We start from the raw sequence: 15754 nt of genomic DNA, 5'->3' as shown, positions 1-15754 counted from the left end.
GGGTGGGTGCTGCTATGGTGACCAGTGAGCTGAGATAAGGCGGGGCTTTACCTAGCAAAGACTTATAGATGACCTGGAGCCAGTGGGTTTGGCGACGAGTATGAAGCGAGGGCCAGCCAACGAGAGCATACAGGTCGCAGTGGTGGGTAGTATATGGGGCTTTGGTGACAAAACAGATGGCACTGTGATAGACTGTATCCAGTTTGTTGAGTAGAGTGTTGGAGGCTATTTTGTAAATGACATCGCCGAAGTCGAGGATCGGTAGGATGGTCAGTTTTACAAGGGTATGTTTGGCAGCATGAGTGAAGGATGCTTTGTTGTGAAATAGGAAGCCGATTCTAGATTTGATTTTGGATTGGAGATGCTTAATGTGAGTCTGGAAGGAGAGTTTACAGCCTAACCAGACACCTAGGTAATTGTAGTTGTCCACATATTCTAAGTCAGAACCGTCCAGAGTAATGATGCTGGACAGGCAGGCAGGTGTGGGCAGCGATCGGTTGAAGAGCATGCATTTAGTTTTACTTGCATTTAAGAGCAGTTGGAGGCAACGGAAGGAGAGTTGTATGGCATTGAAGCTTGTCTGGAGGTTAGTTAACACAGTCTCCAAAGACAGGCCAGAAGTATACAGAATGGTGTCGTCTGCGTAGAGGTGGATCAGAGAATCACCAGCAGCAAGAGCGACATCATTGATGTATACAGAGAAGAGAGTCGGCCCGAGAATTGAACCCTGTGGCACCCCCATAGAGACTGCCAGAGGTCTAGACAACAGGCCCTCCGATTTGACACACTGAACTCTATCAGAGAAGTAGTTGGTGAACCAATCATTTGAGAAACCAAGGTTTAGTCTGCCAATAAGAATGTGGTGATTGACAGAGTCGAAAGCCTTGGCCAGGGCGATGAGTACGGCTGCACAGTAATGTCTATTATCGATGGAAGTTATGATATCGTTTAGGACCTTGAGCGTGGCAGAGGTGTACCCATGACCAGCTCTGAAACCAGATTGCATAGCGGAGAAGGTATGGTGGGATTCGAAATGGTCGGTAATCTGTTTGTTAACTTCACTAGGGTAGGGGGCAGCATTCGGAATTTTGGATGAAAAGCGTGCCCAAAGTAAACTGTCTGCTACTCAGGCCCAGAAGCTAGGATATGCATAGAAAACACTCTAAAGTTTCCAAAACTGTTAAAATAATGTCTGTGAGTATAACAGCACTGATATGGCAGGCGAAACCCTAAGGAAAATCCATCTAGGAAGTGCTATTATTTTGAAATCCCTGTTTTTCCATTGAAAGCCTATCCACCATACAAAGACTTATGACCCAGTTCACGATCCCTATGGCTTCCACTACATGTGGCTAGTCTTTAGGCATTGTTTTAGGCCTTTACTCTGAAAAATGAGGGAGAAACACCACTTTCAATGAGAGGACAATGGAAATTTCCAGACATGAGTGCTGCGCGTGACCGGGAGCGTGCCTTTCAAGTTTTTCCTTTTCTATTGACGAAGATATTGTCCGGTTGAAGTATGATCGATTATTTATGACAAAAACAACCTGAGGATTGATTATAAACATCGTTTGACATGTTTCTACAAACTTTTATGGTACTTTTTTGATTTTTCGTCTGTCTGTTGTGACCACGCTTTGTTCCAATAGATTACTGAACAAAACGCACCAACAAAACGGAGGTTTTTGAATATAAAGAGGGACTTTATCGAACAAAACAAACATTTATTGTGTAACATGGGGTCTTGGGAGTGCAACCATACGAAGATCATCAAAGGTAAGTGATACATTATATCGCTATTTCTGACTTTTGTTACTCCTCTACTTGGCTGGTTACTGTTTGTAATGATTTGTCTGCTGGGCGCTGTTCTCAGATAATCGCATAGTTTGCTTTTGCCGTAAAGCCTTTTTGAAATCTGACACAGTGGTTCGATTAACAAGAACTTTATCTTTAAGATGATGTATAACACTTGTATCTTTTATGTATGTTTATTATGAGAATTTCTGTTTTGTTGAGTTTCACGCTCTACAATGTCACCGGATGTTGTTTGAGACAGTGGATTACTGAACAAAACGTGCTAACAAAACTGAGGTTTTTGGATATAAAGAGGGACTTTATTGAACAAAACTAACATTTATTGGGTAACTGGGAGTTTTGTGAGTGTAACCATATGAAGATCATCAATGGTAAGTGATTCATTTTATCGCTATTTCTGACTTTTGTTACTCCTCTACTTGGCTGGTTACTGTTTGTAATGATTTGTCTGCTGGGCGCTGTTCTCAGATAATCGCATGGTTTGCTTTCACCGTAAAGTCTTTTTGAAATCTGACACCGTGGTTGGATTAACAAGAAGTTAATCTTTAAACCGATGTATAACACTTGTATGTTTTATGAATTTTTATAATGAGTATTTCTGTTTTTGAATTTGGCGCTCTGCAATTTCACTGGGTGTTGGCCAGGTGGGACGGTCCCACAACCCCTAGAGAGGTTAACTTGGCTTTCGAAGACCTTAGAAAGGCAGGGTAGGATAGATATAGGTCTGTAGCAGTTTGGGTCTAGAGTGTCTCCCCCTTTGAAGAGGGGGATGATCGCAGCAGCTTTCCAATCTTTGGGAATCTCAGACGATATGAAAGAGAGGTTGAACAGGCTAGTAATAGGGGTTGCAACAATTTCAGCAGATAATTTTAGAAAGAGAGGGTCCAGATTGTCTAGCCCGGCTGATTTGTAGGGGTCCAGATTTTGCAGCTCTTTCAGAACATCAGCTATTTCGATTTGGGTGAAATGGGGAGGCTTGGGTGAGTTGCTGTGGGGGGTGCCGGGCAGTTGACCGGGGTAGGGGTAGCCAGGTGGAAAGCATGGCCAGCCGTAGAGAAATGCTTATTGAAATTCTCGATTATCGTGGATTTATCGGTGGTGACAGTGTTTCCTAGCCTCAGTGCAGTGGGCAGCTAGGAGGAGGTGCTCTTATTCTCCATGGACTTTACAGTGTCCCAGAACTTTTTTGAGTTTGTGCTACAGGATGCTAATTTCTGTTTGAAAAAGCTAGCCTTAGCTTTCCTAACTGCCTGTGTATATTGGTTCCTAACTTCCCTGAAAAGTTGCATATCACGGGGGCTATTCGATGCTAATGCAGTACGCCACAGGATGTGTTTGTGCTGGTCAAGGGCTGTCAGGACTGGAGTGAACCAAGGGCTATATCTGTTCCTGGATCTACATTTTTTGAATGGAGCATGCTTATTTAAGATGGTGAGGAAGGCTCTTTTAAAGAATAACCAGGCATCCTCTACTGACGGGATGAGGTCAATATCATTCCAGGATACCCCTGCCAGGTCGATTAGAAAGGCCTGCTCGCCGAAGTGTTTTAGGGAGCGTTTGACAGTGATGAGGGGTGGTCGTTTGACCGCAGACCCATTACGGATGCAGGCAATGAGGCAATGAGGTGTATTTGGAGGGCAAGTTGGTTAGGATGATATCTATAAGGGTGCAGCTAGTAGGCCGGCGACGACGACCGCCGAGCGCCGCCCGAACGGGGAGAGGCGCCACCTTCTGTAGACGTTGTGACAAGTAAGGCCAAATTTTTTTTTAAATCTAATATTATTATTTTTTTCAATATAGAAAAAATAGCTAAATGATCCTTACTATGACCGTCTTAAAACATTTCCATATAGCTTAGTGCCCCCCCACCCCATTCCTGGCTTAGACAGGGCTTAGACTCTTATGGGTTAATTACAGATTTCTTGACTAATTTTAATTCATTCTGACTATTTTAAAAGGAAGTTACTATTTTGAGGAAGTGGCTATGTTGTTGCTACGGTGACTCAGGAGGGACAAACAACAGTACCTGCCAGGGTACGATATGCGAACATAGCACATCCACATCAAACCACACCCCCAAGACAACTCTCATTTGACTTCAGTCCTAGCCGCTAGCATTTCTTAATGAGAAATCTTCAAAACGAAGCCAAATCAGGAAGTGCAGTCACCCTCTAAGGACTTTAATGAAATGAATCTGGTTCAAAAGACCATAACATAATTGTAAAGTTTTGCCACTGCAAGATGGAGGCAATGAAGAACTGTAAACAACTCTTTCCTCCCATTCCACTGCTGTTGCTGAGGGCATTGTCATTTCCACTCTCATATATGGGGGTTCACATTTTTGGAATCCCGCCTCGTGGCATTTAGCTCAGGAGAGAAACTAATTATAGATTTGGGACGAGCGGGGACTAGGTTTTTTGGGAGGTGGCCTTTCTAAAACCTTTAATTCTTCCCTTTTTTACAGCCAATCCTCAATTAAATCTCGCTCTATTCCCATCCATACTTCTGATATCAACTTGGGGTGATTTAAACCCCTTCATTTCACCATTTGCTCTATGTCAAGTCTTTTATGAGCAGCCTGAATTATCAGCGTAGTGACAATTTCTCACGTTGGCATGGTAATGAAGTCAAAGTGAGGGGATGACACGCGCTGGCACCTGTTGTGGGCGGAGAGGTGTAGTGGAGTCATTGATGACAGAGGGGCAGATGGGTTTGGCTCTACATGGAGGACGGAGGATCCGAGGAGGGAGTTACACTATTAGCAGGCATGAAATGCTGTGGCACTCCGTCGTCTGTTTGTATAGCGAGACCAGCCTGTTGTGCCCTGTGAAGTGTTGGAGAGTGTGTTTTCTCTGTGTGTTGTTGCTTTTTGTGTAGCCAGTGTGTTTGCTAAGTTTTGATGCGGCCAGAATAATCTATATATGCTTTGATTTGATTATTATTTTAATCAATATATACTTTGCGGTGTTCAGTGTACTCAGTGGGTTCAGTATGCTGAAACATTTATCCTCCCACAATCAGAACTGGCTACTGAACCATACAGCAGAGACGAGAGTCAAGGAGAGGTGAGCAGGGCAGAGAAAAGAGCAGTGAGGAGAGGAGCCTCGTTCCCCTGGAGAACTCTCAATCCAGCACGCCTCCTCGGCCATGATACACACACACACACACACACACTCACACACACACACACACACACACACACACACACACACACACACACACACACACACACGCACACTCTCTCACACATTAATTATGCTGCTTTGGCTGAGCCAGGACGAGACTCCAGGGAAATCAACGTTTAATGCATCTCTGATGCACACTTAATGAGAATTTTACACATTACGAATTCTCCTTTATTAGCCTGACTTTTTCTCTGGAATGCCGGAATGGCTTTGGAACGTTAGAACCGCAACAGGTCCTCTGACAAAGTCACCACGCTCACTGGCCGCTATCAACTTCCTCTTTCTCTATTTGTGCTTTCTGCAGCAGTTTATATACGACTTCTTCAAGGGTAATTTTAAGTGAATATGCCATTACCTTGTAATAAGTAGCCTACAGTATGTAAATACAGACAATTTGATGTAGTGGTAAGTAAATTGTACTGCATACCTGTACTAGATAATAGCATTTTACAGACAAACAAACAGGAGAACAAACAAACATAAGTTACTCTGGTATGATGTTTCCTATATTCTTCCTCCCGTAGGCCCCAGGTAAGCTAGCCATTGAGGTATCGCACTTCCTGGAGTGGATGAGTCTGGAGCCCCAGTCTGTAGTGTGGCTGGCTGTTCTGCAGCGTGTGGCTGTGGCTGAGTCCGCCAAGCACCAGGCCAAGTGTTACATTTGTAAACAGTGCCCCATCAAGGGATTCAGGTGGGTCTATTGTACCTCTATCAGAGATGAATAAAGGTGGATGTGTGGCACACATACTGTATGCACACATAACAAAAAACTGCATCTAGGTTGAGGATGGAGCTATTGCTAAGACCTCTCTAATGTTACTGACTGTGACATGGTCTTCCGTTCTGCTGATCTGTCCTGACAGGTACCGCAGTCTTAAACAATTCAATGTGGACATCTGCCAGACGTGCTTCCTCACAGGACGCACCACCAAGGGAAAGAAGCTCCACTACCCCATCATGGAGTACTATACCCCAGTAAGAAGGAGTACTACACCCAGGCTGCCTCACGAATGGCACCCTATTAATATAAAAAAAGTAGTGCACTATGCAGGGAATAGGGTGCCATTTCCGACGCAGCCTACACTACGCTCTACACTACCATCTTAAAGGGACAAGCTGCAGTTCAAACAATAACAAAGCGTCACCCCCCCGCTGTTTCGGTAAAAAGCTGAGGGATGGGGTTGGGGAAACGTAGCCATTCTCAAATCCATAGACAGAGCTATTGATGCAAGGACTGACCATCCAAAATATAAACATTATAGTTTTAACCATGGTTTGAGGCTATAGGGGAAAGTGGGGTAAGTTGAGACAAGGGGTTACTTGAGCCACCCCTTGTTTCTAGGAAACTATACACCAAATGTAATGTGACCAAACATTTAGGAAGAGGTTAGCCGGGGTTGATGGTGGCCAACAGCACACCACTGATGTTCTCACTGCCAGAACATTCACACCCAGTCAATAGATCAGGGTTTGGCCTCTTAGCTACATGTACTGTATACGGTTTTCCAAGATCTTATTTCAGAACTAAATCAGGATTAGCCATGTTATAAGTGTCCTGAGGAGAAGCAATACAGATAATAGGAAGTGTGATCTAGAAAGTTACACCTAATATTGGAAAACAAAGCAATACACCCAAATACAAGAGTAAAACATTGATAACTCTTGCAGCATATTTCCTGTAGGGCCTTGCTATCCTAATGGAAAAGTACAACAGAACTGAATCCTCCTCGGTTATCAAACAAACTATGAGGGCTGGAAGCCGCTCCGCTCGGGGATCACATACCAACTGACTGATCTAGCACATTTTGACAGATGGCACAGAACCACCATTCTCTCTGACTCCGGCTCAGTGCAAACACCTCCGACATGGCCGATCGGGGAGGGAAAAGCTGCTTAATTGCAAAAAAATTACTTGAAGAGGGTGATTAGCTGACGGCCGGCCGCTAGCGCACTAGAGTGATTTAAGACCCTTTCAGTGAATGCAGGGAGGTCTGGATAATCTTTCCCTCCACAAAGGTGCGTGGGGCTAATCCAGGCCGCTTTGCTGAGCTGTGGATCAAATCCTACAGGGAGTGTGGGAAGGCCAGCGGGACAGCCAACACTCCGGCCCTCTTGGTGGCCAGGGTGGCCTATCCCAGGGTGCTTTGCACCAGTATGCTTGCTCCATAGCTCTGCCGTAATTGTGTTGGACAGAGGGAGTGTGCTGGGATGCCAAGAAGCAAGGTCTCAGACAAACTCATAATTGAACTGACTGGAATGGTTTTGCATAATAGATTGTTGTGTGCGTGCGTGCGTGCGTGCGTGTTTTGTGTGTGTTATAAGGAGTAAGGAATTACATCCAAATGGACTCAATCCGTTCTTACCTTATTTCCTAACAGCAGCAAAAACTAAGCAGAAACCTGAAGGAAACCTTTTCTGTGTATGAGTCGGTTTCATATTCAAGCGTTTTATTCAGTTTGTCAAGTCACATTTAAAACAAGAGTATGACTAATTCAAGTATATCATATTTCAATTATTTCATTTAATCTAATACTTTTCTGTTTTTGAATATTCTGACCGCCAAAATATTGTAAAATGAATTGTCTGGAAATGAATGATTTCAAAAACCATAATGAAGCTTATACTTTGTCAATAAAATGTGTAGACCTATGGATTCCTCCATGAATTGTATATTTTGCTTGTTAATTAATTTATTCAAAAAGTATAGACTAATCCTATATAATATGCCTACTCACACTCATTATCCAACTAATTGAACATGTTGGTGATAAACCGTGTGCAACAAAGTGATGGATTTACAGGTATAGGCCTATATCCACATTGGCATCTGATATGATTGTAAGGGAGTGTGGGGTAAATTGAGCCGAAAGGGTAAATTGAGCCACCCCTTTTTCTAGGAGACCATACATAAAGTTAATTATATGACCAAATATTTAGGGAGAAGTCATCATTTTATGGAGTCTGAAGGTTGAAACCATGTGGAAGTTAGGAAAAAATGTAAAATATTTTCAGAAGTCTGTAATGAATTGGGTTATAGGTTTCATGATGCTTGTATCTAAACCAAAGTAGATCATTTTAAGATTGTTTTATACATTAGTTGGGGTCTCCAAAGATACAATATGAGGTCTTAAACCTATCATGAAAGTGCATCCTTGTAGCTGTGTGGCTAATATAGTTAAAATGTTTGCCTTGGGGTAAGTTGAGCCAATGACCACTATGCATAATATGAACAGAATTTTTGCAATGTGTCGTGCATATGACCTCAAGATAGTGAATTTGTATTGTTACAGAGCAGACATCATCATGCCCTACAGTGGCTTGCGAAAGTATTCACCCCCCTTGGCATTTTTCCTATTTTGTTGCCTTACAAACTGGAATTAAAATATATTTTTTTCGGGGGTTTGTATCATTTGATTTGCACAACATGCCTACCACTTTAAAGATGCAAAATATGTTTTATTGTGAAACAAACAAGAAATAAGACATAAAAACTGAAAACTTGAGCGTGCATAACTATTCACCCCCCCCCCCCTCCAAAGTCAATACTTTGTAGAGCCACCTTTTGCTGCAGTTACAGCTGCAAGTCTCTTGGGGTATGTCTCTATAAGCTTGGCACATCGAGCCACTGGGATTTTTGCCCATTCTTCAAGGCAAAACTGCTCCAGCTCCTTTTTGCTGGAGGGGTTCCGCTGGTGTACAGCGATCTTTAAGTCATTCCACAGATTCTCAATTGGATTGAGGTCTGGGCTTTGACTAGGCCATTCCAAGACATTTAAATGTTTCCCCTTAAACCACTCGAGTGTTGCTTTAGCAGTATGCTTAGTGTCATTGTCTTGCTGGAAGGTGAACCTCTGTCCTAGTCTCAAATCTCTGGAAGACTGAAACAGGTTTCCCTCAAGAATTTCCCTGTATTTAGCACCATCCATCATTCCTTCAATTTTGACCAGTTTCCCAGTCCCTGCCGATGGAAAAACATCCTCACAGCATGATGCTACTACCACCATGCTTCACTGTGGGGATGGTGTTCTCGGGGGATAAGAGGTGCTGGGTTTGCGCCAGACATAGCGCTTTCCTTTATGGCCAAAAAGCAAAATTTTTGTCTCATCTGACCAGAATACCTTCTTCCATATGTTTGGGGAGTCTCCCACATGCTTTTTGGTGAACACCAAATGTGTTTGCTTATTTTTTCTTTAAGCATGGCTTTTTTCTGGCCACTCTTCCGTAAAGGCCAGCTCTATGGAGTGTACGGCTTAAAGTGGTCCTATGGACAGATACTCCAATCTCCACTGTGGAGCTTTGCAGCTCCTTCAAGGTTATCTTTGGTCTTTTTATTGCCTCTCTGATGAATGTCCTCCTTGCCTTGTCCGTGAGTTTTGGTGGGTGGCCCTCTCTTGGCAGGTTTGTTGTGGTACCATATTCTTTCCATTTTTTAATAATGGATTTAATGGCGCTCCGGGGGATGTTCAAAGTTTCTGATATGTTTTTATAACTCAACCATGATCTGTACTTCTCCAAAACTTTGTCCCTGACCTGTTTGGAGAGCTCCTTGGTCTTCATGGTGCCTCTTGCTTTGTGGTGCCCCTTGTATTGTGGTGTTGCACTGTGGGGCCTTTCAGAACAGGTGTATATATACTGAGATCATGTGACACTTAAATAAAGTCCACCTGTGTGCAATCTAACTAATTATGTGACTTCTGAAGGTAATTGGCTGCACCATCTTTTTTAGGGGCTTCATAGCAAAGGGGGTGTATACATATGCACGCACCACTTTTCCGTTTCACTTCACCAATTTTGTGTATGTCCATTACATGAAATCCAAATAAAAATACATTTAAATTACAGGTTGTAATGCAACAAAATAGGAAAAACATCAAGGGGGATGAATACTTTTGCAAGGCACTGTATGTATACAAACGTAAAACAAGCAGGGGTCTAGCCCCCCTTGAGGTTCTGAGAGAGCAGCCAAGGAAGTGAGAGAAGGGAAGAAGTCCATTCGAGCAGCAGCAAGGGATGAAAAAATATACTGAATGACACTGACAAGGTACTTCGATATCAAAGAAAATGAACATGTACCTCTGCGAGAGGGAATGATAGAGTAGCAGAGGCACACAAGGTCTTATCTGATGACATGGTGTCTGAGCTTGCTTAACATATGAAGAATCTTGAGGACCAGTTTCATGGCCTTAGTAGCCTCAAATGCAAAGAACTTGCCTACGAATTGATACTTCGAAACAACATCCCTGTCCCAGACAACTGGTCAAGAAATAGAAGGGTAAGTGATATTGAACAGAGAGCTTTATATCTGAATGAAGGCATACATTTAAGATATACAATACACCACACCCCCATTCCATGAATTAAACTTTACCTACCAGCACCATCACCCACAGTCACAGGACACTGTCACCCACGGCATATGTTTTTTGGACAAGATATGCTTTCCAATCTGTCATGTTTACATGAATTCTGATTATTTCGAGGGATACACAAAATCCTGAAATATATGTAGAGATCTTTGTTTGAAAGAATACTAAACTGGCCAAAAAAAATCCTCTCACTGTCAACTGCTTTTATTTTCAGCAAACTTAACATGTGTAAATATTTGTATGAACATAACAAGATTCAACAACTGAGAAATAAACTGAACAAGTTCCATAGACATGTGACAGACAGAAATGGAATAATGTGTCCCTGAACAATGGGCGGGTCAAAATCAAAAGTAACAGTCAGTATCTGGTGTGGCCACCAGCTGCATTAAGTACCAGATTTGCCAGTTCTTGCTGTGAGATGATACCCCACTCTTCCACCAAGGCACCTGCAAGTTCCCGGACATTTCTGGGGGGAATGGCCCTAGCCCTCACCCTCTGATCCAACAGGTCCCAGACTTGCTCAATGGGATTGAGATCCGGGCTCTTCACTGGCCATGGCAGAACACTGACATTCCTGTCTTGCAGGAAATCACGCACAGAGCGAGCAGTATGGCTGGTGGCATTGTCATGCTGGAGGGTCATGTCAGGATGAGCCTGCAGGAAGGGTACCACATGAGGGAGGAGGATGTCTTCCCTGTAAGGCACAGCGTTTAGATTGCCTGCAATGACAACAAGCTCAGTCCGATGATGCTGTGACACACCGCCCCAGACCATGACGGACCCTCCACCTCCAAATCGATCCCGCTCCAGAGTACAGGCCTCGGTGTAACGCTCATTCCTTCAACGATAAACGCGAATCCGACCATCACCCCTGGTGAGACAAAACCGTGACTCGTCAGTGAAGTGCACTTTTTGCCAGTCCTGTCTGGTCCAGCAACGGTGGGTTTGTGCCCGTAGGCGACGTGATGTCTGGTTAGGACTTGCCTTACAACAGGCCTACAAGCCCTCAGTCCAGCCTCTATCAACCTATTGCGAACAGTCTGAGCACTGATGGAGGGATTGTGCGTTCCTGGTGTAACTCGGGCAGTTGTTGCCATCCTGTATCTGTCCCGCAGGTGTGATGTTCGGATGTACCGATCCTGTGCAGGTGTTGTTACACTTGGTCTGCCACTGCGAGGATGATCAGTTGTCCGTCCTGTCTCCCATTCACGCAGATGAGCAGGGACCCTGGGCATCTTTCTTTTGGTGTTTTTCAGAGTCAGTAGAAAGGCCTCTTTAGTGTCCTAAGTTTTCATAACTGTGACCTTAATTGCCTACCATCTGTAAGCTGTTAGTGTTTTAACAACCGTTCCACAGGTGCATGTTCATTAATTTTTCATGGTTCATTGAACAAGCATGGGAACAGTGTTTAAACCCTTTACAATGAAGATCTGTGAAGTTATTTGGATTTTTACGAATTATCTTTGAAAGACAGGGTCCTGAAAAAGGGACATTTCTTTTTTTGCTGAGTTTATATTTCCCTTAACGTAGTGATGCAGAATGTAAAAATTGGCTCAACATACCCCACTCTCCCATACAGTGTTTGTTAAGAATTACATTGTTTACAAGCAATGGACTAAAACAAGCTTATATTTCAGGTTCTGATGGGGTACGACAGTTGAACTAAGCCCAAGAGGCATTTTTAAGTTAGATTCTTCAAGAATCAATGTGTATATTTCATTAATTTAAAAGTCCAAATATGGATTTAGCAATCGCTGGTTGCCCCTTTAAGAGAATGTGGATGTCACACTAACTCACTATTTCAGCTCTAATCAATGCGGGGCTGTGGGATATGGCAGGGAGCTATGTGCCAAATGATTTCTCCCAGGGCAGTATTTCAACCAGGGGAAGGTTTAAGTGGAACTAGGCTGGAGTTTATTTTCTTCAGTGCTCTGACTCCTAGGGTGCTGGGTTCTATGATGGAGTGGGGGTGGGTACAAGACTGTAAGACTGTAGTCCAGTGAGGTCAGAGGGAGATAGAGGGGGGCAGGACAACTGGACTAGCAGCAGGGCACTATAAGAAAGTTTACTTCTAGACAAGGCTCGCTCTCTCGCTCTCTACTCGTGCGTGCGTGCGTGTGTGTGCGCGAGTGTGCGTGAGAGTGCGTGCGTGCGTATGTAATGTAAAGAATTCTAAAGTGGTGCACTTTGTCTTCTTGTCCTCCCACTACCATTCCCCTCTCCTCTCCTCCGTTCCGGTCCCCTCATCTAAATCATGTGGCAGACCACCTCAGGAGAAAAGATGCGGGACTTTGCCAAAACGCTGAAGAACAAGTTCCGGTCGAAGCAGTACTTCAGTAAGCACCCTCAGCGGGGCTACCTGCCTGTCCAGTCGGTGCTGGAGGCCGAGAACTCTGAGACGTGAGTCATACCCCTATAGACACATATGGCTAGACGGACTGCCACAGAGAAGACAGGAAACATGATTTGACAGAGAGAGGGAGACTGCTTATATATATATGACAGCAATACATTTTCCAATAATGTTACGATGTAAGCTTTGTTGGCAATATTCTATGATGTTGAGGGGAAGGGAGCACTTCTGTTTTGATGCGGTTGGTTGTACATGAGTGGGATTCAATACGTTTTTTAAGAAGTAGACACCACGAAGTACCAGTAGTAGAGGTATTAATGATGTTTTTCTGTGTTTTACCAGGCCGTGCTCCTCTCCCAAGCTACCCCATGCAGACACACACAGCAGAATCGAGCACTTCGCTAGCAGGTCGGGTGTTATACGCACGCACGCACGCACGCACACACACACACACACACACACACACACACACACGCAGCCCAAAATAAATACTCCCATCCTACCCTACCACCTTACTTAACTGCTCTGCCTACTCCAGTCCTGAACCATCTGTCTCCTTCTCTCCTTCCGTTCTCCTCACAGTCCCCAATTCTCTCTCCTCAATCTGATTAAGATATTGATCTGGCTGCATCTTGGTCTGAGCTTTGACTTGAGTGGAGACTGTTGTGCCCAACTGGTATCCTCTTTCTCATACACACACACGCACGCACGCACGCACGCACGCACGCACACACGCACACGCACACGCACACACACACACACATTGAGAAGGGTGCAGTATGTTTGGTCTGGGGTGAGCAGGGGTCACCTGACTGTGGATGCCTGGTGGCATGGTAGAGCATTGTGACAGGGTACTGGGTCCATTGGGCACCTGGTGGATGCCAGGGCCGATCAGCGTCTGTCTGACAGGGTTACAGAGAGGGCACAGCCAGGGCATGGCAGAGCAGTCCATCACCCAGGGCAGTCATGCCAATAGCAGAGCAGAGCAGGGGATAGATCACTGCACTCTGTGTGTACAGTACAGTATGTTTTATGTGTGTGTGGGGGGGAGAAAGAAAGAGAGAGAGAGAGAATACCACAGGGCACAGATCACCTTCTTGTGTGTGTGTGAGTGCTCCTCAATATTGATCCTCCCTCTCTCTGAACTTCCCTTTCAGTCTCTCGCACACATTTTGTTTAGTCATTGTATTCACTCTCTTTCTTCTCTCCCAGTCATTCATATCCATTATTTCTATTGACTGAAATGATATGCTTCTATTCCCAAGTCCTCTCACATTTACAGTGCATTTGGAAAATGTTCAGACCCTTTTACTTTTCCCACATTTTGTTACGTTAAGGCCTCAATCTACAATGGATTTTAAAAAATCCTCATCTATCTACACACAATACCCCATAATAACAAAGAAAAACAGGTTTATAGAAAAAACTGAAATACCTTATTTACATAAGTATTCCGACCCTTTGCTATGAGACTCGAAATTGAGCTCCGGTGCATCCTGTTTCCATTGATCATCCTTGAGATGTTTCTACAACTTGATTGGAGTCTATTTGTGATTGGATATGATTTGGAAAGGCACACACCTGTCTATATAATGTCCCACAGTTGACAGTGCATGTCAAAGAAAAAAACAAGACATGATGTCAAAGGAGTTGTCCGTAGAGCTCAGAGACAGGATTGTGTCAAGGCACAGATCTGGTGAAGGGTACCAAAAAATGCCTGCAGCATTGAAGGTCCCCAAGAACACAGTGGCCTCCATCATTCAAGCAAATGGCTCCTAAAGGACTCTCAGACCAAGAGAAACAAGATTCTGTAGTCTGATGAAGCCAAGATTGAACTCTTTGGCCTGAATGTCAAGTGTCACGTCTGGAGGAAACCTGTCACCATCCCTATGGTGAAGCATGATGGTGGCAGCATCATGGTGTGGGATGTTTTTCAGCGGCAGGGACTGGGAGACTAGTCAGGATCGAGGGAAAGATGAACGGAGCAAAGTACAGAGAGATCCTTGATGAAAACCTGCTCCAGAGCGCTCAGAACCTCAGACTGGAGTGAAGGTTCACCTTCCAACAGGATAACGACCCTAAGCACACAGCCAAGACAACGCACACAGCCAAGAGGGCACAGCCAGGGCATGGCATAGCTTCAGGACAAGTCTTTGAATGTCCTTGAGTGGCCCTGCCAGAGCCCGGGTTTGAACCCAATTGAACATCTCTGGAGAAATCTGAAAATAGCTGTGTAGCGACACTCCCCATCCAACCTGACAGAGCTTGAGAGAATCTGTAGAGAAGAATGGGAGAAACTCCCCAAATACAGATGTGTCAAGCTTGTAGCGTCATACCCAAAAAGACTCAAGGCTGTAATCACTGCCAAAGGTGCTTCAACAAAGTACTGAGTAAAGGGTCTGAATACTTATGTAAATGTGATATTTCAGGGGTGTTTTTTGTAATTCATTTGCAAAAATTTCTAAAATCCTGTTTTTGCTTTGTCATTATATAACCAGTTAAGAACAAATTCTTATTTACAATGATGGCCTCCGAACAGTGGGTTAACTGCCTTGTTCAGGGGCAGAACGATTTTTGCCTTGTCAGCTAGGGGATTCGATCTGGCAACCTTTCGGTTACTGGCCCAATGCTCTAACCACTAGGCTACCTGCCGCTCCACTATGGGGTATTGTGTGAGGCATAAAAACGGTTTAATACATTTTAGAATAAGGCTGTAATGTAACAAAATGTAGAAAAAGTCAAGGGGTCTGAATACTTTCCGAACACTGTATTAGTCTTCTGACAATTAGAATCATTAAAGTTGTCTCTCTCTCTCTCTCTCTCTCTCTCTCTCATACTCTCTCTAGCTCTCTCTCCCCCTCACTCTTCAAAAACACATGAAATGAGGGACTATATATATTTACCCCCCCCCCCCATCATTGTCCCGTCACAAAGTAATGAAAAATCTCATTCATATCAGAACTGTCAGACCTGCCACACAGCTATATTAAAGGTCCCGGAGGCTGTCCTCATAGAAGAGTGTTTGTCTGTCC

The 15754-nt window shown here is 44.1% G+C and overlaps 1 protein-coding gene across 2 annotated transcripts in view; it reads left to right on the top strand.

The window, feature by feature from the left end:
* Positions 1 to 15754, top strand: part of drp2 (dystrophin related protein 2) — a 202217-nt gene that overhangs the window by 164746 nt on the left and 21717 nt on the right. For both annotated transcript variants that reach the window (XM_029731055.1, XM_029731052.1), the window contains exons 16-19: positions 5525 to 5691; positions 5864 to 5975; positions 12633 to 12769; positions 13065 to 13130. In XM_029731055.1, coding sequence (XP_029586915.1) covers positions 5525 to 5691; positions 5864 to 5975; positions 12633 to 12769; positions 13065 to 13130 — 482 coding nt within the window. The remainder of the gene's footprint in view (positions 1 to 5524; positions 5692 to 5863; positions 5976 to 12632; positions 12770 to 13064; positions 13131 to 15754) is intronic.

Source organism: Salmo trutta, chromosome 3, assembly GCF_901001165.1.
Source record: "Salmo trutta chromosome 3, fSalTru1.1, whole genome shotgun sequence".
Taxonomy (NCBI): Eukaryota; Metazoa; Chordata; class Actinopteri; order Salmoniformes; family Salmonidae; genus Salmo; species Salmo trutta.
The sequence above is the reverse complement of the archived record's forward strand: the minus strand, read 5'-3'. Positions and strand labels throughout refer to the sequence as shown.